The 23,633-nt window shown below is 36.7% G+C and overlaps 1 protein-coding gene across 6 annotated transcripts in view; it reads right to left on the reverse strand.

The window, feature by feature from the left end:
* LOC148955763 (uncharacterized) overlaps positions 1-23,633 on the reverse strand; it is a 280,415-nt gene that overhangs the window by 8,289 nt on the left and 248,493 nt on the right. For all 6 annotated transcript variants that reach the window (XM_089104165.1, XM_089104158.1, XM_089104175.1 and 3 more), the window contains 3 exons: positions 22,893-23,090; positions 9,965-10,224; positions 3,591-6,043 (listed from right to left, as the gene is read on the reverse strand). In XM_089104165.1, the coding sequence (XP_088960291.1) occupies positions 3,591-6,043; positions 9,965-10,224; positions 22,893-23,090 (2,911 nt within the window). The remainder of the gene's footprint in view (positions 1-3,590; positions 6,044-9,964; positions 10,225-22,892; positions 23,091-23,633) is intronic.

Below are 23,633 nucleotides of genomic sequence, written 5' to 3' on the forward strand. Positions count from 1 at the left end.
TTTGCCGTACTCCCGCTTTGAGTTTTCATAATTATGAGACACAGTAATAAGGAAGACGACAGGCTGAAAATTAAAGAAATGCCTAAATAGGTGGATTTTACGAAAAGCCTTTGACATTATGCTTAAAATCACCAAAATATTAGATTAATTGTGAAGAACCAGTTAGAAGGTTGAATCAAAATTCGACTCCCTCTGCTGAACAATCCAACCGATTCAACGGAATTACTTCAAGTTCCCGCTCGCCTCTCCTTAAAACTTCGGAAAACGTATATAATACCACCAGAGGCTGCTCCCTCAACAAGGAGAACCACATAAAAGGATCCCCTGTCCATGAGCCTGTTTCCATTACTGGTAGTGGGTCTATATTGCGAGATAGCACCTTGTTGGCAAAACGAAATTACATATTAAATTTCAAAACATAATATTTATGTCAAGTTTTCAAGACATTTATTTCTGATTAAACATTACTTTCAATGAACAATACTACTAAAAACCACTCTAAAATTTGCAACTCTTCAGGGAGGGGGGGGCTATGACCCCCCCCCCCCTCAGTATGGCAATAATAAAAGATAGCTGCTTGAGAAAAATCGCTTCTGGTGTGGGAAAATATATCGTGTTCAATCATTATTCCAATTTGTTTATTACCATGACAAGTACAGACATAGAGGGAACGGGAATGTCCCTTCTTCGTCAGGCTATCTAGCATCTTGTTATTAGCTTAACAAAGGGGGTTTTCCGGTCCCCAGGTGGCATCCTACCTCCTTTGTGCATATAATGTATATATTGTGTAGACTTAATGCTGAATTACTACTGTCCTTATTGGTTTATCTTTGCTACATTTGGCTGTGATTCATGAAGTTTTAACCTTAAAAAATGCTGCATCATCAATATTAGTTGAAAAGAAGTACTCTCCCCCCCCCTTCCGTACCTATCTCGTCCTCTCAAATAAAAATTCTGGGTACTACCCTGTTCATGGACATAGTTGGTTATTTACTTTTTATATACCCGAGAAATCCAATATTTATTTTTGTAATGAATATAATTAGGATTTTTTGCAAATAATATGATATGGCATTTTCAATAAGCTGTCACATTGATGTCAAGCTGTGGCATTGATGTGGCATTCCCGTGTGTGGCAATGATAACAAGCTAAGGCATGTGGCACTTTGTTGCATAGATTAAACTTAAACATAACTTTAGCTTCTTTTTATGATAACAAGCTAAGGCATGTGGCACTTTGTTGCATAGATTAAACTTAAACATAACTTTAGCTTCTTTTTATGATAACAAGCTAAGGCATGTGGCACTTTGTTGCATAGATTAAACTTAAACATAACTTTAGCTTCTTTTTATGATAACAAGCTAAGGCATGTGGCACTTTGTTGCATAGATTAAACTTAAACATAACTTTAGCTTCTTTTTATTTATTTTCAGTTCCTCTGAGTAGCGTGGCACTATCAGTAGCGCTACTTGGTAGACTTAATACTGAATTACTGATGTCTTTGCTGGTTCGTTTTTGCTACATTCAGCTAAAACAAATAAAGCTGGGTATTTTTTAATTGAAATTGCCAGCAAAGCGGAATAGCAAGTGGTAAATTTTGGCTTTGCTTTATGAAAAGTTTTAACATTAAAACGCTGCCTCATCAATATTAGTTGGAAAATTCGTTAAATAAAAAACGAAAAGTAATAAATGCCGGTTTACAAGGCTATACAAAAAGTAAAGTGCGTAACTAGATAACTTACACTTTTGCCTTGTTGTTCACAATAGGTTAAAAATAAATTATTATTATTAGTCACTATCGGCGGTGCTGATCTCCATTACATAGCCCTTCAACCAAGAGGTGTAATGGAGGTTTGGGGGCCAGTGCTTTCCCATACCCCTCCCCTAGTTTCTCCAAGAAACCTCTTAGAGCTGGTTTGACTCTGGCTGAGGTCACAGAGTGACACTACTGACCCCCGGTCCAAACCAATTAACCAGCAACACCAGGACTCAAACCTCAAGGACTCAATACCAGGACTCAACACCAGGACTCAAACCTCAAGGACTCAACACCAGGACTCAAACCAGCAACACCAGGACTTTCCTCAAGGACGAAGGATATCAAGTCCCCACGGACAAAGGATGTCACGTTATAATTCTTATATATTTCAAGATTCTTAGAAAAATACATGAGTTAAAGTTTCAAAATTGATGTAATACGTTAGATTAAGAAATGGAGAGCTGAAAACAATAATTTATTTACCTGAAAGTATGTTCTACTTTGTGTTTAGGCACACCCAAACTCGATTTATCCGTAATATTTGAAGCCAGCGTCTGGCAACAGTTCCATGAAACACGTGCCTGAGTTTCCAAGTTGATTAATATATTTGCAAAGGCTTGTTTTTGATTTGGAACAAATTAAAGAATAACCCTACTCCGTTATCTAACTGGATTTTGACTTTTAATTTTGCAATTTACTCAGCTAATATACATAGTTTGTTGTTGTGCCAAATTAGAGCAAAATAGCACCGCTCTGTAGCAGAATTTTTAGAATTTTCATTTCACTTACCTTCTTGTTGCATATAATCTTTGACGAGAAGTTTGAAAACCCTCGCAATAGGCTTTCCAACATAGGTGTCATCTGGGGGGGGGGCAAGGGCGAAGTTGCCCCGCCCCCAATAATTTGAAAAATATTATAACTTATTAGGTAAACCTAAAAATAATATTTGGTGAGAAACTGGTTTATGTGCTGGCAGGTTAAGTTTTTTTTTTTAGAACATAAAGTCAGGGTTAAGAGGTACATATTAAAGTCAATTCGGCAAAAATTACGATAGCGCTAGTTTTGTTTGAAATATGATAGGGTAAGGTAGGTGTATAAAAATAGATTCGTGCCATGCACACCGAGCACCGAGCGGCCACCGGAGAGCCCTCACCGCCGGAAGAGCGCGGACGCAGGACTACCAACTTAATTTTATGTTTGCTTGATGTGTGTGCATTGTTTATTATGTTTTGGGTAACGTTTGAAATTCACCAAGTACCGTCTTTACTAAATAGTAACTTTTTTTTTTACCGCCCGAAGAAAACTGTGATATTGAAAAACTAGGGCAGGTCTACGCCAGCTTTAATTTTTTATCGCTTGGTTTTCGGAATACATTATAAGATAATTTTCAAAATAAGTTTTCAGACAGCTTAGAAACACGTTTAGGCTCGTATTCTTGAGAAATTTTCTGGGGTAGGGCCCTTGAAGCCCCTCGCTCTCTTGTTTAAAAACTCTCACTTGGGCCGGAAACGGGACAAAAAATTGTTTGTCCCTAAGTGGATTTGAAACTAGCAATCGCAAGTCTTCAGGCCAAGAGGAGCCTAAACAAAAATCCACACCCCTCAAAATAAAATCCGGGGCACCCACTCCCCCACCCCCCAAAAACAGCTCAAATGTCATATATAGGTTCAAATATAGTCAGTTGGTTGTTGCAAGTGCTTTACTTACCGATTATCTTTCATAACGTTTGAGCTAAAAATTGAATTGTTGAGCGGATTATACATTCAAGTATCAAGTAAGACATATTAACCAGTTAGTCGCAGTCCATCACGTATTCATGAGACAACTTACCGATTGACAATCAAATTTCCTGTTGGTCTTAAATTGACTCCATAAGATGGCACTGAAATGCTTTGAGGTTCTGTAGATTCGTCCGTATAGGTTTTGGCAGCAGTCAAAACTGTATAGTTCGCTTCAGGTAGGGTCTTACTTCTTAATCTGACAGCGCGGGGGCTTGACTTCTCTTTTTTAATTACAAAAACTTCTTTCTCAATCTTATTTTCTTTTAAATCAGCAACAAGTTTTGCATCTGTTTTTACTTCTGCAGGTTTTAGTTGCAAGTTTTCAGGGCTGGCGTTACCATGTCGCGTTGTCTGGAATGTTTTTCGTTTAGAAATTATTTCAACTGACATAACTTCAGATTCCTTTGTTGTTGATGTTGGCAGTTTTGTGGGTTCTCCAACAATTCTGCTCTTATCACTTTTCAATTGTATAGGCTTCCCATGAACTCGAGAAGTTTGATCGACATTACTCTGCAATTCAGTCGCTGATACAGTTTTTGGGAGTTCTATGATAACTGTTTTCTCAACCTCTGTCTCTTCTTCATTACTGATGCTAGTATCCTCTGTTTTCGACTCTGTTGGTATTGCATCCGTTTCTCGAAGTTTTAAAGAGCGGCGAGCGAAAACTTGAAGTAATTCCGATGACTCGGTTGGATTCTTCAGCACAGGACGTCGAATTTCGATTGACTCAGGTTCAGGTACTTTAGTATTTCTTACGGATCCTTCTGCGGATTCCGACTTCTTCATCAACGAAGTTCTTTCGGGCTTAACAGGCTTAAGGACGTTAAAATCGTCCTTCTTAGCTGTCACTGTTTTTGTATCATTCGTTCTTGCAGTACATTTCCACAAAGAAGGCACCTCAAACGTGTTAGGCCTTTCACTTTCAATGTTAGAATCGAGACTTAAAGGCTGTGGATTCACATTATCTGATTGAAAATTTGAGTTCTGCATTTCTGAGAATTTGCTTTTCAAAATAAGGCCAAATACACTGCTTTTTAGTTCTAGGTCAGTAATAAGTGCGCTCTGACTCTCATTCAGTTTATTATTGGTAAATGAAGTCTTTTTTCGTAATACCACTTCAGGAAAAATATCTTCAGAACCATCATCAGCCTTTATCACTTCATTTTCAGTCATTTTTTTAGTAAAATTTATTTCCGCTTTATCTGAAAACTTCCCGAAAAGCTGGGCAGTTTCAGTTACAATTCGACTTTTAATTTCAGGTGGATTAAAGGGTTCCAAAAATGATCGAAGAACAACCGGCGTTGTTGGGGTTACAGCTGGAGTTAAAGTTGTAGCAACTGGTGTTAGGGCTTCAAAAAATTCCTGTTGGTCACCCACCCTTTTAGGACTTAATGATGTATATTCTGAATGAGCTACATCGTCACCCTTTCCCTTGACTGTAGAGCTATCAGTGGACAACTGCGGCGAATTGGCCTTTGAATTTGAAATCAAACTTTCACGACTCAAAGTATAGGAGCTTCCTAAGCCCTCTGTGTCAGAAATATTCAAAGAGCTTGAGCCCGTGCTTAAGCTATCATTTGAGTTCTTGTTGATCGCATCGTCAGGCAGTATCAGCTGATCTGAAGATTGACTGCATCGATTCAAGCTACTAATAGTCTTCTTCAGACCTTCATTTGAAAACTTGAGAGTTTCAAGAGACCGTCGAATAACATGTGCAGCTGGGTTTGATTCCACTGCTTTCTTAAGTATGAAATCCCCGTTTAAATCAATACCACTCAAACTTTCCGATGATTTATCAGACTCGTTGCTCTTTACTTCTTTCTCGTTGAATTTTAAAGAATCAAGAGCGAGAGGGGTAGTGGTTGAGCCTCTGAAGCTGTGAACACGTCTTGCTGGACGGCTTGGTAATTCATTACGCGGTTCAAGACTGACTTGCTTTCTAAATTTCGGAAAACTTGGCTCAGCTTCATCGAAAGGTCGTCGTAGGTCGTTGACATTCACAGTTGGGAGCACTTTAACCCATGGTCTTACAATTGGTGCATCCTGCGGTTCTTCTCTTGAAAGCTTTCTTGGTTTAAAGGAGTCAGGAGTTATATTGAGGGATTCATAGCCTTTATCTTCAGCATTAGGACTGGCTAATAAGGACTTTCTAGGGATAGGAACAGGTTTGGTGATATTTTTACTTCCTTCTCGAATACGGTCGAAAAATGATGCAAAATTTAAAGTTTCCTGATCAACAGGGTTGTCATTACTATTATGCTCAACATTAGCAGATATTCGCCAATTTTTCACTTCTGGTTTGTTTTCGGAGATGAATGAACTCTTTCTACTCACATCTCGTTCTTTTGGGGGTAGAGCGGGAGGACTCTTTATGTCTTGCTCCAAATTCGGTTTTGTTACTGGGAGTTCAGCAGAATTTTTTCTACTACTTCTTCTACGAGGGAAGAGGCGAGAGAAAATATTTTGAGGCTCAACTGGTGACAAAGAACCATCATGACGATTCTGAAACAAAATAAAACGTTATCAAAACATTACCTTAAATACAAAAAAGTTAATATAAATACAAAAAACAAAATAACAAAATACTTAAGTACTTAAAAAACCTTAAAATACAAGAAAGTCTAAACGACAGGAAAATAATATTCTCTTCTGTAGAAGTTAGGTTCTTATTGCCTCCGTAGGATTAGTAAACAACCGTAAAGGGGTTATGAATAATACCATACCAATGAAATGTGGGACATTTTTCTTTCCTTTTATTTCCATTAGATGAAAGACATTTCAGATGTTCCTTTTTCAAGTTTTCAGGCCTTCCTATACTGGGCCAGCTAATCACCCTGGACCCAACTGTCCGTGTGCGTAATTAGTAGTGGAAATAGGAAGCGGAGACACCTCCCGCCTGGAGCACAGTTCACTCTCTAGTAGTTTCCACACGTTAGCAGCTTTCCATAAGGAAGGTAAACGCCATATGTTAGTAACTTAAGAGTTTAAACCCTCTTCCAGGAATTCAAAACAAAATTTATTCGGCCAATTTTCATCGAGAATTTTATCCAGCACCCTTTTGGCTATATTATAAAAAAAAAAAAAACTAATTTAGTGAACAATAGTTCAAAGCATGTGCATTTAAAGTCCACATGGCAGATAAAATTTTGCGGTTTCATTACTAATAGGCTAACTGTTCCTAATTACGCTGTGATCAAACTAATTGTTCTTTTCAGAAATGAAAAAAAAACTCACACGACTTCTGTTTTCCATGTCAATGAACGACAATGGACATGATTCTCCAAAACTAACCTTTTTGTGCAAAATAGTTACTTTGAACAACTAATGATTAACATTCTCTTGGGCACAGTAAAACCTGTATCTTCACCGCCGAAATATCATGAATTTCCCAATATTTTCTTACATTTGCAATATATTGCCCCCCCCCCCCAAATCAACCGATATAGCAAATACATCTATTAGATCCCATGTATAATACTCATAAAACTCGTATGAAACTTCAGTTCATATAAAATTCAGAAAATGTGTTGTGAAAGGGGACTGCTTTTAAGACACTTTGGTTTTCACAAGCAGTTTAAACCAAAAAATCATTCATACTGGGTTGCCATTTATCTCAAATGCATAGCCTGACCTTAATTTGACAATTCGAATAAGAAGGACCCGGGAATTCAGGAAAATTCGAGATTTCGGGGGGGGGGCCTTCTCCCCTCCCCCAGGGTACGACCTTTAATAGAGAATCATGTCCCTACACTAAGAAATATTACATTTATCATATGATATGCACCCCTATTCTTTTCACAAATGAAAAGACAATAAAAGCAGATTCTCACAGCTTCTCTTTTCCATGTCATTAAACGACATTCTCCTAAACTGAGTTTTTTTTATATTCTTTTTCTTGTAAAATACCTTCTTGTAACAATTAATGATTTGCGCATTTCACCCTGTTTTTGCTAAGGTACGTGACACATCCCACACCCAGGACAAACAAGAAAATGTCAAATAGAAAATGACACAAAGAAACTGCTGATGATTAATTACTTGAGGAATGACAATCAAAAAAAGTAGAAAAAAGTCTTTCTGTTAACAAATGGTAATTTTAATTAGTTAACATTTTTAAAAGGAAGTAATAAAAGGTGGTCAAGTAACATTACAGAGGTTATTGTTATGGTAGCTAGAAACCTGAAATGAGTACACCGTAATAGAATACTTCACGACTTTTAACAATATTAATTAAAAAAACCATTTCCACAAAATAAGTTTTTCAAAGAAAAGTAAAGAACTCCATTAAACAAAAAATGAGCAAAAATAAAATCAAATAATCTATCAAGCGTGAAACTACCACAAATCAGCATCGATAAATAAATGAAACCCAAAACGAACAGAAATTACAATAAATAACTGAGTCAAACTCAAAACGAGCAGAAATTAACATAAGTTTGGACTCAAAACCCCCCTATGTCTTCCCAAGGCCAGAAGAAAATTTACGCTTTACTGAAAAAATATAAATGTTTTTACTTTTATAACTTTAATAAATCAAATAATATTAACATTTTGATGACTAAATATCAGTATATGTATATTAAACTGACAATGCATATTCATTTGTATTTTTTTCAGTAAAGTGCAAATTACGCTGCCTATGATTTTGTTAAATCAATAATTGTTTTCAAACTTAGAAATATTGTTTTTATCTGGAATTAACCTTAAAACTATATTCTTTCTACAACCATCAACACCATCTAGCGTTTGGCGACACGTAATTTGTTCAAGCTTCGTAATGATTATTTCGTCCGGAACTGAGATCAGATACTTATTACTACAGTAATAAAATTGATTTATTCTTATTATTACACCGGAAAAAACACCTAGTCTCACCGAACGCTAGATGGCGTTGATTTTTTTTTCAATACTAGCGCCAGTTTCCACTATTGTAAGTTAGACATACTCTTTGGTGTAGGGTAGGGGTTATCTAGTTTCAATGATGTAATAAAAACCAGATAGAACCATAATTCACGTTTCGATATTCAGTTTATGTAGTCTGATGAATTAATTATAGAGAAAGCAATACAATTGATTTCAAGAAATTTGGAATGATTCTACGAAACACGATAAAGAAATTTGGCCTTGTTAATTAATAAACAGATATAAAGAAGAATATCAAATCTAGGACAATGAAAAATTGTCAAGCTTGTACAACAATAAAAATTATAAATGTGGGAAAAAGAGAGAAAAAAGGATAAAAAGAAACTAAAAATAAAAGTGCATTTTTTAATTTATGGCTACTATGGGCCGTCGTTCGTCCTTTAATGGGTTGCAGCTACCGCGGTAACCATGATACTACCCAAGTAAATGAAGCTATTCACTCGTTACCCAATAAAACCTCTTCACCTTCATTTATTCCAAGTCTAAACAACTCAGTTTTCCTAACAATAATTTATAATTCTTTTAATTTTTAACGTTATCTTTAAAACCTATTCCTGCACCCTAAACTCTCAAAACCTCCAAAACGTCATATTTTGTTAACATTTTTATCTTGGAGACTCCCATCATCTGCGTAATCTAAGTCTAGGAGAAATTTTATCTTCCCATTTGATTGCATGCTCTTTCATAGCCTTTGCCGTGTTCCTTAGGACAAAGTCCATCAAAATGACCTATAGGCTATAAATGGGAATAGAACGTAATCCTGTTTAATACTTGATTCAATACAAAGCCAGCTACTAACTTCATTTCCTACCCTAACCAAAGCAAAATTGTTCTCGTGCATCACACTAATTACATTTATGTATTTCTGGTATACCCCAAGGATAGGACCTTCATTAAAATTCTTCCATTGGCTGACTCAAACGCTTGCTCATATTCTATAAAAACTGGGGACTAAAATGGTTTGATGATTCAGGCACTTCTGAATTAATAATCTAAAAGTGAAAATTCAGTCAACACATCCTCTCCCCTTCTTAAAACCACACTGTTCTTCTCTTAAACTTAAGCTTACCAGCCGATCGGAATTTGATCTTCATCCAGCGCAATATACAAAGGTTTTTCTAAAACTTTTCAAAATTCCCATAAACTTTTACTATTGAGATGAATCGAAATAACAGCCAGCATTCCTGAATCACCATTATACGGGAAATGTTTCTCACAAGGCATTTTTAAAACGCTTTTCTAAACTTTCGGTTTCTATGGGCCGTGATTCGCTCTCTACTACATTGCAGATACTGCTACAACCATGCAGATTGCAAACCAAAAAAAGTCTAACATGGACTTATTGTTGATATTTAGTTATTTTTATTACTTAACTTTTTTTTTAGAGTTGCGTAATTTTCTCAGAGGGTCCCATACAAACAGGTCGGGGACAGGGGAATTTTCTATGAATATAAAAAATATATATGAGCAATAAAAAGAAACATAAACAATGCTTATTACCGTCATGTCGTCCAGTAAAGAGCTTGGAGGGGAAGTTGAACTATTTCTTCGTTGAAATGACTGAATTTCATATTGGAGTCTCCGATCAGCACTGGAGCGGCTTCTTGAAACACGTGACAAAGGGCTTCTTGGGGGACTTGGACTCCGATCAGTTGATCGTGTTAGGCTTACGGATCTTAGCTTCGGTGTTACATCTGGAGGCTGAGCTGGGGTTCGAACTTGAGATGAAGATCGCTTACTCTCTGCCCGTTGTACAGATCCTAAAAAGAGTATGTGATAAAAACAGATCTGAAAGTACATAATGTATGATCAATTAGATATACCTAAGAACACTGGGAACAGACTTTCATCAGATTTTTGACGCTTTGAAATAGCCCTATAGCAATTAATTTATTTAAAGAAAAAGCTTTTCCGTTGGAAGTGAACAGCAAAATTGAAAATTGTACGAACAAATTATTGACTTGACTTACTTGACTTATATCCCATCCGGCCTTTGTGGCTGTATTGAGGCTTCTTCTCTTCTCACTAGTCGTTGAATATGGCGACAGTATTCGGTTCTATCTGGTGCAAGGAATTGGGTGAGGTTCTGGCTATTGAACTTATCGTACCATCTCTTGCTATGTCGGCCACGAGGTCGTGTGCCATGTACCCGTCCTTTAAACGTGATTTTGGGGAGTTGATTTGATGACATTCGTTGGATATGACCAAGCCAGCAAAGTTGCTGATTTCTAATTCGGTCCATGATAGTGTATGAGCAATGGAGGAGTTTACGGAGGTCTTCATTGGATACTCGGTCGGATGTAGGTGATCCCTGCTATGCGACGGAGACATTTTGTTTCAAATGTGGAGATTCGCTTTTCGTCATCAGCTGTAATTTCACTTGCATACATAGCAATGGGGATTATGAGAGAGTTAAAGAGCCGGACCTTCAATGATTTTGATAGCAATTTACTTTTTCAAATTGATGATAGGCCCTTGAAGCTGCTGGTTGCAAGGCCCAGTCTACACCTAATCGAATTTGAGCAATCGTTGTTAGAGGTTAAAAGACTGCCGAGATAGACAAAAGATTCTGCATTTTCAATTTGCTCTCCTTTTTATGGTTAGCTGTATGACTCTGGTGCAGAGTCTCTGGATACCCACATGACTTTCGTTTTTGTTGTATTGACAACCATCCCAAGGGCTTCGGTTGCTGACACTATCTCGTTTGTGTCTATTTGGAGGAGATGTTCATGAATATTCACGATGTCGTTGCGTACACTAATTTGTCGACAAGTTTCCCTCCAATGGATGCACCGTCTGTGGTTTTAGAAAGTGATAAAGCTGTATTTAGAAACAGATTAAATAGATGAGGGGATAGGAGGCAACCATGAAGAACACCTGCTGGCGTCTAGAATTCTTCTGTCAATCCCTCAGGCGTCTGAACCTGGCTACAGAAGTTCAAATACATATCTTTGATCAACGTTACCATGTTTTGGGGACTCCATAATGCAGAAGTATGTGCCAAAGCCCGTTGCGCCATATTAAATTATTGTTGTACCCAAATATCGCTTTCAATATCGATATTTTCGTTTCGACATACGGTATCAATATCTGGTTCGATATATCGATATTGCTATTGAGAATCACACAAAACAATTATACAACGAATATCTACAAAACTGGCTCAAATAAACAGACTCGCGACATTTCCAAATATTTGTGGAATTTTGAAATTATAATAGTTTACTGAAAACACACGGGAAAAGTTTTTTATATAGTATAAAAACAAAGCGCTTTGGGATGATTTTGTATGATTTTACTTCGCTGAGCTTGTACGACTTGTAGATTATTATTTTATACGCAAGTCTGAAGTGAAGGTATCAGACTAATAATAGCGTTATCAGACTAACTTGAAAATCATATCATAGCTTAAAGCTTGAAATGCCATTGACAGAAACAATTAGACTTCTGGGTTTTAATAATAACAATAATTTATTTCTAACCAATTAATACAAAAAAGTACAGTACAAAAAAATACGAAAAGAGCCAAGATCCAAGAGCATGAAAAGGCAGCAATTGACTTGCGTTAATGTCCGACAGTTTTTTTGTGGTACGCTTCAGTGCAAAAAAAAAAAAATCGTATAAACGCTAAAGAGAAAGAAAAAAAAACTAATCTTTGAATTTAAATTTGAATAGGCTTCTATTTTAAGCAAGAGCTGGAGAGAGGATGGAGGGAGGGGGGGGTGTTGAAAATAAACAACTCCATTTGATCAAATTTTCAGATAATTTTCCACTAATTTGCAGAGACTAAAAAAATACTGGAGCACCAGAAAAGGACATGGAGCCCTCCACGCCCCCCCTCTCAATGGTGCAGCAAAGAATTTTATAACATTTACGAATTCAATAAGGGTATACCATATAGGTATGGTGAGTTGGGGGACCTTTGGCTGGGCGCTCTATCGAAACATCGATTCTAAACCGATAAGTCAATAATTAAAGAATAAATAAAAAAATCTTCCCGCTCGGGATGTCAAAACTTATGTAGTCTCTGGGATATATACAAAGCGAAAGCATGTGATTTTTACGTTCGTAAAAAATATTTTTGACAGTTTAGCTATTTCATACAATCAACAAAAAAAATGAAAAAACGACAGCGTTCAGGAGACCCGAAAAAGGATTTAGCCAATTGTTCATGCAAACAATTCGCTCAGTTTACATTTTTTTTTTACCAATTTTGAAACTGAAAACTGAATTGGGAAAATAACGGATCTGTCTGCTAATCGTCAACGGCTATTTAAGTAAATATTGTACTAGATAAGACAGATTGTTTTTTTTTACAAAATAGGAAACAAAAACTAAACCTTTCCTGATTCTCCGAAAGATATGATTGTTTAAACAATTAAGACTCCACTATCACTTGTTTATCTTTGGTCCTTTTTTTTCACAGTTTAAATCCGAGACTAAAAAATAAGCATGACACAATATAAAGTTTTATAAAAGAAATAAATTTATTTCTCGAAGGTGTCACTTTTAAAAAGACTCCATAGATCGTTCCAAAGAGCGGAAAAAAAGTAACAGAAAATAGCATAAGACCTCCATTATTTTTTTCACAATAAGGCAATTTCTTTCGAAGATCAAAGTGTAGACCTCGCATCTGGAACTTTTTATTAAATTTATTTTAGGGGATCTCTTGCTGTTACCCTGTGGTAGAGTGATGGGTTGATGCTCTGCTTGGCAATGCCGATCCCAGGGATCAATCCCCGGTGTAGAAAGGTGTGCTCTGGAGGATCTGTATCCTTTTATCCTATTCCCTACAATTAAACTTTCAAAACGGTTTGAATTATACCCCAAAAGCCCTGGGATTTGTGGAAAAAAAAATTCTAAGGAAAAGTAGTATCGGGTCGATTAGGTCAAGACTAACTTTTTCTTTCTAAACATCAAACTACGAAACAAGCAACAACTAAAAACAAACTATGAAACAGACAGCAACTAAAGCACAAACTATAAGAAGTTCCTCCCCACAATTTGTTTCCTCAAAAGCCCCGCAAGATGTAAAAATTTGTTTTCTTATAGAATAGGAAATTTTCACTTTGTGAAGTGCAGATCTTGCATCTAGAAACATGTAGGAAATTTAGTTTAAAGGTTCTTCTCTTGCAATTAGACTTTCAATTTGTTCTCCTTATGCTACCCAACAATACCCTGAGAATTATTAAGACATCTAAAAATTTTCTTAATCCTAAGAAATATATGACTGTGTCTTCCTTGATGCGAACTGTGAAACTTGCCATAATAGCCGTTACACTGAGGTTCTTATTCGCTTAGATTACTGCCTTGTGTAATTACTTTCCAAAGCCAACAGTAAACGAGAAAAAATATTTTCTCGTTCTAAAATATAGTAATTTTAGACTCACTAGACGACAGATCTGTTGGTTTTCATCATTTTCATAACCAATAGAAATCAAGAGAAAACTATCTTTTGTTCAAGTTCTGGGGCGGCGGGAGCTCCACCACCCCTTTCGGTCACCCGTTCACTTAAGTCTAAAATGAGCCGTGAGAACCTTTTTTTGTCGGGAAATACCTATTAGCAAATACGCTACTTAGTTTGAACAAAAAGTTATTTATTTCACTAATAGCAAATTTCTCTAATAATGTCATTTCTTTTTTTCGTAATAGTTGTAATTGTTAAAATTTTCTTTTATACTATTATTACAAATATTATTACTATTATTTCCGTTTCGTGTATCACTTAACTCACATTATGCACCGTAATAAATTTCAACATTAATTTATGGTTCTCTTGAACTGTATTTGATGTCAAGCAGAGGTTTCTTATGCACAATTGACGTAACAGTGTCTCTAGCCACATGACCGCTGGGGCTTTCCCTATCATTCTTGACTGTTCAGATGCGGTAATACAGAAACGCTATATCTCTCCATACTGGGTTAATTATGTTCGATTGCTCCAATTCCTTTTTCTGTTTTTGATGTACTTTGCCATATAAGACATGTAGGCTATACTGGGTGGGTGTATTTGGCCGGTTTCCTAACCCTCAAATGTCAAAATTTGTAGCATATGTATATTATATCATATTTTCCCCATTAAAAAAAAAAAAAAATGTCAACATTTTTTTTCTGTATATTTGTTCCGTATTTTTTTAAACATTTTTTTTCTTTTTGTCAAAATAAGATTCGCAGCCTATATCATGCATGTCCACAGCGGGGAAATGGTAGCCTTCGGGCATGGGCCCCAGGGAAATACTATATTTTTCCAAATTTCTTGGCACTTCTTGTTAAAATTTTATATAAAAAAAACCCATAACTGATCCCCCCCAAAAAAAGATCCAACAAAATATGTACATGTTTGACCTATATATCTATCACAGTTTATATAATTATCCAGTATGATCTTTCCCTATCTCACCCATTATAAAAACCCGGACCGAGGTGCGAGTGCTCCAGAGAACATTTTTGCAGATATAAACATAAGCGACATTCGATGTTTCCACGGGTAGACAAAGAATAGTCACCTACGGACCAAATACTGACAAAACCATTTGGTCGACTCAACCAATAAGCGGACATTAAGTGCAGAAATGAGTGGAAGGAGCTTTTTGTTCGCACCGAGAATGAAGAGCCAGAAATCATCTGTGGTAAACTTACTGGATAATTATATAAACTGTGATATTTATACACTGGGCATTCGATTGATTAAATTTATTGAAAAATCATCATAATATTGATATGAAGAATGTATCTGCCGAGACAAAAAAGAACGGGCAACATATAAGAGTGGAAACTGGTAAAGGTGTCAGAAAGAAAATTCACCAGCGCCATCTAATATTTGGTGATTTTGATCCTTTTTATGGCCCGTTTGAATCTGCGGCATACTTTTCGTTTCAGTACTTCAAAATGTAGTGGAGGGTATAGAAAGTTGGATTCTATCCCCATGAGGCCTACCGTCTTAAATTCAACTAGCCGCCTTATCTGGATTTTCCAAAGCTAACCTAGGCCTTCTTTGTACGAAACCCATTATGACTTGAATAATTCTTATAAAATACTGTTAATTATCAATTACAGAGAAAATCTTAACGTAAGTTTTATAAAATTGTGGATTAGTTATTTAAAATACCAAAACGTCTTAATAGTTTCAATTTCTCTTTGGCCGCGGTTTCGACGCCTAAAAAACGTATTTTCTCATTTTCCTGCTCCCTTTTAAAACGTATTTTAAAACGCCTAAAAAATGTGTTTTCTTGTTTTCTCGCCCAAAAAAATTAAGTCTCGTAGCTTAACGCTTTTTCAACTACCGAAGTCAATTATATGAATGTAGAATTTCATATTATTCCATTTCTTCCATTAGATTTATATCGTAATTTCGTTGACTAAATTCATTCGAAAGTAGAGGTTGTACTGCTAGATCTTGGGCAAGTTTGATACGAGCCAGGTGTGCATGTCACAAGCACAAGTTGCAGGGGTACCAAACTTGAGAAACACGAAGTGACCTTGATTCTAGTAAATGATACAAACGAATCGTCCAGTAATATAGGGTGACTAGAAAACCTTGTCTCCCTTCTCCTTTCATAACTGTCTGTCAATTGTTTGTACATCGGTTGTTCCATTTTTATACCTGCCTGTCATTGATATAAAATTAAAAAGGATAATACGAGGAATATTTGTAATTCTTCCACGGTTGACATTTAAAACTCAATTTGAGGTTTTTGGGCAACTCTTGAACTCGAGGTTTTTGATTTACGGTGATGTATTTTGTGTGACTGGGCCTTGTTTTTCTACTTTGATGTAATATTTATTTCACATAAAGACAGGTTCTGAACTACCGCAGACAGGTGCACACATTTAGGTTTCGATAATATTCTTCGTCTTCCTTTGAAGTCGGTAGTGGCGGTCCGGGCCTCTTTTGCGCCCGGAGCAAAATCTTGACTAGCCACACCTCCCCACCCATCAACCGAAAACTTTCAGGCCAAATTTAAACAAAATTTTCTTTATTAACAAAAATTTTTATATATTTAAATCTGACTTTTCTTACTTTATATGGGATATGATACACGAAAAAATGTAAGTTTCGAATTCAATTTGCTTATACTTACAGCCAACTGTGCCCTCTACTTTATTTTAATAAAAATACATTTCAAATTAAAAAATGGTTACAAATATTAGATATGAAATTTTGCTCCCCTAAAATTTCTGCGCCCGTGGCAACTGCCCCTCTGCCCCCCCCCCCTAAAACCGTTTCTGGCAGTCGCAGTATAACTTCGTCGAACAAATGCAACATGCCTGCTCTGTGTGATAATATTCTGCGGTCACAAACTGTGTCCTATATCAGAGTAAGGCAAGCCAGACCCTTGTCACAAGCACAAATTTTTGGGTTTTAAATTTGGTGAAATTAAAATTAAGTAAATAATAGAGATAAATCGTTTTCCAAACCCATGCAACAAAGTCTTATCTTGTCTTTTTTCTCCTTTTATACCTTCTTGTCATTTTTAATCCGCAGGTTCTCGTCAAAAGATTCCCGATTGAAGGGTTCTTAAAGATTTAATTCAAACTTTTGATTGCAATTAAATGATTTGTTTGATTTGCTAAATACTATCAACAGCCCATTCATAATGACATTTACTTAGCACTAAAGAAAACGGTAAAGGATGCGGCATTTGACCCTTAAGGTCCGAACCAGCGGTGCTGGTCTACGTCTCAAGGCCCTTCAGCCAGGAAGTGCAATGGGGGGATAGGGGCCAGCCATCATGTGCTTTCGCACACCCTTCCTGTTTACCTTCCAAAGATTTCTCCAGGTACTCATTTAGAGCTGGGTTGACTGGCTGAGCTTACAGAGTCACGCCACTGACCCCCGTCCCAAATCAGATAATTGGATACACTAGGATTCGAACCATCGCCCTCTCGGACAAAGCAGATTAAATCCCGCGCAATAGTCCACTCGGCTAGGACGATAACTTCTTTTTTTCGGCTAGGATAATAAAGATAAGTTAATTACTAATTAATTAATCTAATCATTGCCTACTTGGCCCTAGGTAATGATTAGATGTTATATGAGATATTTAGTAATTAAATTACATTCCCCATGGATATATTTAAGAACGATCTGACTGATTGATGCTACCTAGTCCGACGTACTGGCTAGACAATGCTCGTCACATTTTTACACGACAAGAGTCAGAGCCCTTGGGCTATATCACAGTGGTGTCAATTCACGATAATGTGAAGGGAGGGGTCAAAATTTATCTTTCAAAATATAGTGGGGGTGTGTGTCAATCTTGCTGTTTTTTCAAGTTTATCAATGAAAATACCAAAGAAAGTATTTTTCAATGAAAATACCTAAAAAACATTTTCCTAAATCTAGGGGAAGAATGCAGGGGGCAAATGTCCCCTGCCCTCCCCTTCCTAATTGACGTAACTGTTCATCTGCTGATAAGGAAAGCATAGACATGAACACCATGTTTCTTCTTTTTCTTCCTTGATTGTTTGAAAACACTAATTCATAATCTCCATGTAATTCTACGTTCTGCAACAGCTAAGGTCAAACTCGTGGTCCAGTATTACCAAACAGCGACCTGACTCTACAGGATTAAAAAAAAAACATGTGTCTTCTTTTTCTCGTTTGAATATTTAAAGAAGCTAATGCATAGTCTCCATGTAATTCTAGGCCCAGCGGCAGCTGAGATTAAGCTTCAGGCCCGGTATCACCAAACAGAGATTAATCCGACTGTGTCACCACAAGGTGTAAAACACCACGGTTTAGACCCATATCCTACTTTTTCTTATATACTTTTTCTATACTTTTTCTTTATATACTTTTTCTAGGAAACAGCGCTTCCAAAATCTCCGAATTTTTCAGAGGTTTCCGAATTTCTTAAATACTTAAATGTTAACACAAAATGCAAATTGTTCATTTATGTAAACGTAAATTTTCAGTGGTACTTAATTTTTGGAGTACCCAATTTTTCTTTGTGGAGATTCATTTGACGAATAAATCAATTATTTTTTTGTTGTTTGTTGTTCGATTTTTTTTTTCTTTTTTTTCCCTGAGATTTTCCTCTTTGTTGGTTTTTTAGATTCGTTTGAGTCCCAAGAGGAAGCACTTCTGGGAAATTTTTAGTCGTTTTAAACGGAGGCTAGAATGGAACGTCAGTTTGGTCGGATCTAAGCAAAATGAAATAGGCCTATTATTGAATATTTTGAAATATGAATATTTACTTTTAACGGTGTTAACCGTGCTATTCCCCTTGCTCCAATAGTTTTATGACACCTAGTGTTCCTCTCATTAAACGGCTTGGTAATTCCTCTGTTGGTAATTCCTCTGTTGGTAATTAAATGGCTTGGTAATTCCCATTAAATGGCTAGCGTTCCTCTCATTAAATGGCTTGGTATTTCTATAAATCCGTTGGCAGCATCGAGCTTGAATTTATTTGTGATTCCAAGAATAAGCTTAAAGCTGGTATTGGAAAATTGTTGCAAATCATGGTTATTTTAATAGGCACGGTCTCACTAAACTGTTCAGTTGTTTTTGTTGCCATGCGATTTTATTCGCTTCTGGCATATATCCGCTTTTTAACAAGCATGATCTTAAGCAAATCAATTCTAATTATTTTAGATGTTGTAAACTTTTATTCTATTTGCCACTTGCAGCGCTAAATAGGCGCCTTGTGGGTTGTTATGGTGCAAAAACAATTTTGTCCTTGCTTGACATTCTACAAGCAAAGATGGGTCAGGATCCTAGTTCTCGGTTGGCCCCACATCATAATCTTATCTGATTTTTATAAGTAATTTTTTGATGTTGTTACTTTTTAATTTTTTTTTGTGCGTGTGTAACTTTACTGTTTATTTGAAAAAAAAACTACGTTTTCTAAAGAGTTAAAGAGGCTGAGTTACAAGGTCGAACCTTAAAATGTACAGGGATTAGGAGGCACAGTTGGGGGGCTGCCGCTCCCCAAACCCCCCGCTTTCACAGCCTTTAAATAAGAAAAAACAAGTTTTTTAAACTGAAAGTAAGGAGCGACATTAAAACTTAAAACGAACAGAAATTATTCCGTATATGAAAGGGGCTGTGCCCTCCTCAACGCCTCGCTCTTTACGCTAAAGTTTTTATTGTTAAAAAAAAAGAGTTGTAAGAAAGTCAAACTTTAGCGTAAAGAGCGAGGCGTTTAGGAGGGCACAGCCCCTTTCATATACGGAATAATTTCTGTTCGTTTTAAGTTTTAATGTTGCTCCTTACTTTCAGTTTAAAAAACTTGTTTTTTCTTATTTAAAGGCTGCGAAATCGGGGGTTTGGGGGCGGCAGCCCCCCAACTGTGCCTCCTAATCCTCCAAACCCCCCGCTCTTGAACATTCTTGTGTTAAGGCTTTTAATTCCTGAATACTCAAATCACGTCGTACAGGGTGCCTCCTAATCCCTGTACGTTTTAAGGTTCGAACTTGTGACTCAACCTCTTTAACAGCCCCCCAACTGTGCCTCCTAATCTCTGTACGTTTTAAAAGTCGACCTTGTAACTCAGCCTTTTTAACTCTTTAGAAAATGTAGTTTTTTTCAAATAATTTAAAAAAGAAACTGAGTTTCTTTTTTAAACTTTAAATTCAGTATATAAAAAATTTCCTCTGACGGGGAATCGAACCCGGGTCTTCCACCTGACAGTCAGGAGTATCGACCACTGGACCAAAGACACACAATTGTAATTGTATTTTCAGAATGTGGAATCTATTTTTGACGCAAGCAAATACCCACAAAACTTGATATTTGGTTTTTGGAAAACAGGGAAGGAGTGATCGGATTGAGCTGAAATTTCGAGGATAAGCTCCCAGGCCCCAGGAAAGCTTATCCTCTAAATTTCAGCCCAATCAGACAACGTTAAAGGGGGGGGTGGGAAAATTTAACATGGGCTCTAATAGGAAAACGAGGTTTTTCGTAAATGTAAATTCGGGGGATAATTTTTTCGGTCTGAAAATATCAAAAGGCCCTAACAGGTTTAATTCTGCTTCGAATGAGTCCTCATTCACCCGGATCAGTTGCCAACTGTGGCCTGTAGGCGTGGCTAACAAAAAAAAAGAAATGAACATTAAGTGGCTATATTTGGTTTTTGGAAGGAGTGATCGGATTGAGCTGAAATTTCGAGGATAAGCTCCCGGGCCCTAGGAAACCTAAACCTCTAAATTTCAGCCCAATCGGACAACTTTAAAGGGGGACTGTGGTGGGAGGGTCGAAACTTCCGGCCCAGTTTACCCCATGAAGATAAAGTCGGAGGAGGATGAAATTTTGTACGTTTCTTAGTTTGAGCTTGGGCTACAAAATGCGATCACCGCCGTCTCTCTGGAACCTCTAGGACCTGAAATCGCTTAACATTGTTGTGGGTCGCCTCTTTATAGAGGCACAAGTGTGCCTCCTTGATAAGAAACATTACTAGTAAAAAACTTCCTGTTTTTAATTTACATGTAATTCAATCTACACGTATTACAGTGGGTTGAAAATTTTTTTTTATTATTATTTTTACTATAATAAAGGAGTCTCAATGACTGGCTTCTGCTAAATTTCAAAGAAGGGCACACAAACTGAACTTCAGAAAGAGCTTTATCTAGCTCTGGAGTTTAATAAACTCCGGCTTCGGCAGTTTTGTTGATTTGTTAGAAAAAGAAACATGAATTATTTTTTAGTGCTGTTTCTAGAAGAATATTTCTAGATTACTTTTGTCAGACTTATGCCCTCTCAGAATTATACCGCTTCCACTAATTTATACAAATCACAGTTCATCAAGACGAGTGGATTGGTGCGTTGGATTTAGGATCCTTTGTCCGAGAGGTAGAGGGTTCGAATTCTAGTGTACCCAATTATTTGGTTTGGGACGGGGGTCAGTGGCGTGACTCTGTAAGCTCAGCCAGAGTCGACCCAGCTTTAAATGGGCACCTGGAGAAATCTGGGTTAGGTAAACAGGAAGGGTGTACGAAAGCACAGGCTGGTTGGCCCCCAACCCTCCACTGCACTTCCTGGCTGAAGGGCCAAGAAACGGAGATCAGCACCGCCGGAAGGAACTGTAAAGTCCAATTCTTTACCTCTACCTTTTACACTTGATCAAGTACACAAGTAATCTAAAATCCCGAAACCTAAGAAAAACAAAAGCCTGAGAAAAGCGATTTTACAGCCCAGGAAAAACGATACAAATAATTTTTTTTATATCTGGCAATTCGAAAGATGTTGTAAGGTATCTTTGTTTCACTCAGAACTATACCCCATCCGTTTTAAGAGCCGTTTTAAGAGCCGAGAGCCGTTTTAAGTTTTGTCATAAAACCCACTTCATTTTAGCTTCATTTTTATTAGTACTATAAAATCAAATACTTGCTGTAACTAACCACCTTTTTGAATTACTAAAGAGAACTTTATGTCAAAGGTGACCAGAAATACCATAGGTCCTATTGCAAATATCGTTAAGTAATTTATGTAATTTTGCTACTTTTTAGCATTTGCCCCCCCCCCTCCGAATGCAGGGTAGATTTGTGTGTGCGTGCCAGTTGCACATTAAAGTATTCTATGGTATAGTGCTAAATTAAGATGCGCAATTGCCAATTCTGAGTCTCATCTATGTTGCCACACCTTGCCAAAACCATTAAATTATTGTTTGAGCATGCAAATTCAATTAATAAAAGATATGGTGACGCAAGAAAAAACTAAATTTAAATATTACAATTCAAGCAGATTAATTGATGAAGAAATAATTAAAGGAGGCGCAAACGGGTAGGCGTGGTAATACCGAGCCCAGGCACATAAGTATGAATTTATTACAGAAAGGAGGGGGGCTGAAACGGGTGAATAATATGGAAAAAGAAGTTATCGACCAAATCATACAAAAATTGAGATTTTGAGGACCGGAGATTCCTGACATTTGAGGCACCCAAAATGAGACTTTTAGCGTCTTGTAGAAGACATAACTGATAAATTATTTTGTATAATTTTATAATCGAAAAAAGGTGTGGTTACTCGAATTGTGATTGTTTACTGACAAATTATAAAAAAGTGCAGCATCAACTCATTTTTATCGAGCTTTCTTTTTTAAAAACATTTCTAGCGTCTTGTAGAAAACAGCCATGGACAAATGACAAATGACTGTAAATCTTTCTAATTAAAAAAAAACTGTGGTTTCCTAAAAAAAACTTATGAACAAATTATCTAATTGTGCAACATAAAATTCTTTTAAGCAAAAATGAATTTTGGCCTGCTCAAAATCAAAATCCTAGCATCTTGCAGAAGACAGCAAATAGACAACAAATTGTATATATCTTTCGAATCAAAAGACCTCTGGTTCCTTGAAAACAAATGTATGCATTGAATAATTATTCTTTAAATTTTTGTCTGTAATTTTTTCCGTTTTGACTTAATGGGCTAAAAAAAAGAATATGACTGAATACAATCTAAGAAAAAGAGAGAAAAAGCATTACTGACCTCTTGGGGGGAGGCCCTGAGGTCTAGACTTTCTTTCCTCATATTGTATATCTTCAGATTTGGTCTTTATTTCTTCAACCGAAGCAAGATGTTGCAAATGCCGAGCACGTGATGTCACATGAGCACGCTTAGGTCGCACTGCCATCTTGTGACGGGCCGCAGCATGATTGAGTGGAAATGATGCAGCCAAGTCACCATCTAAAATTATTAATGTGATTAAAGAATAATTCCAGTAGTTGCTAAACAGCACAAATTTTAAAATTGCACACATTAAAATTGAAAATAAGGCACAATTTTTCCCAACATTAGTATGATGGGTTAATTTTACCAATATTATTTTATTTAGGCTAGCAAGACTTTTCCAGTTAGGTTAGGCTAGTCTGGGCTAGTTTAACTTGTCAAAGAAAGAACGGTACTCTTGCATTATATGGGCCTTTACATAGAAACCAGTCACGAAAAACCCGTTTTTGACGGGTTAACCGCTATAGAGTAATACAATGATGGCGTGGTTTTTATTGCATATACGATATTTAAACTGTTGTTTTTTGGGGTTTAGGAGGGAGAAGGTACCTAAATTAGGTTAGGTTACGTATTTAATATATGTTTTGATTTACCCCCCCTCCCTCACCCATCCCACCCCCTAATGTGCAAATATATAGCCCAAATTTGTTTCAAAACTATTATATATTCATCCTATTTTATTTCATTAGCATTAACCAAACTTGACTTTTTAGAAAGGCC

Source organism: Artemia sp. Qi Xiang Cuo, chromosome 2 (genome assembly GCF_049724085.1).
Source record: "Artemia sp. Qi Xiang Cuo chromosome 2, ASM4972408v1, whole genome shotgun sequence".
Lineage (NCBI taxonomy): Eukaryota > Metazoa > Arthropoda > Branchiopoda > Anostraca > Artemiidae > Artemia > Artemia sp. Qi Xiang Cuo.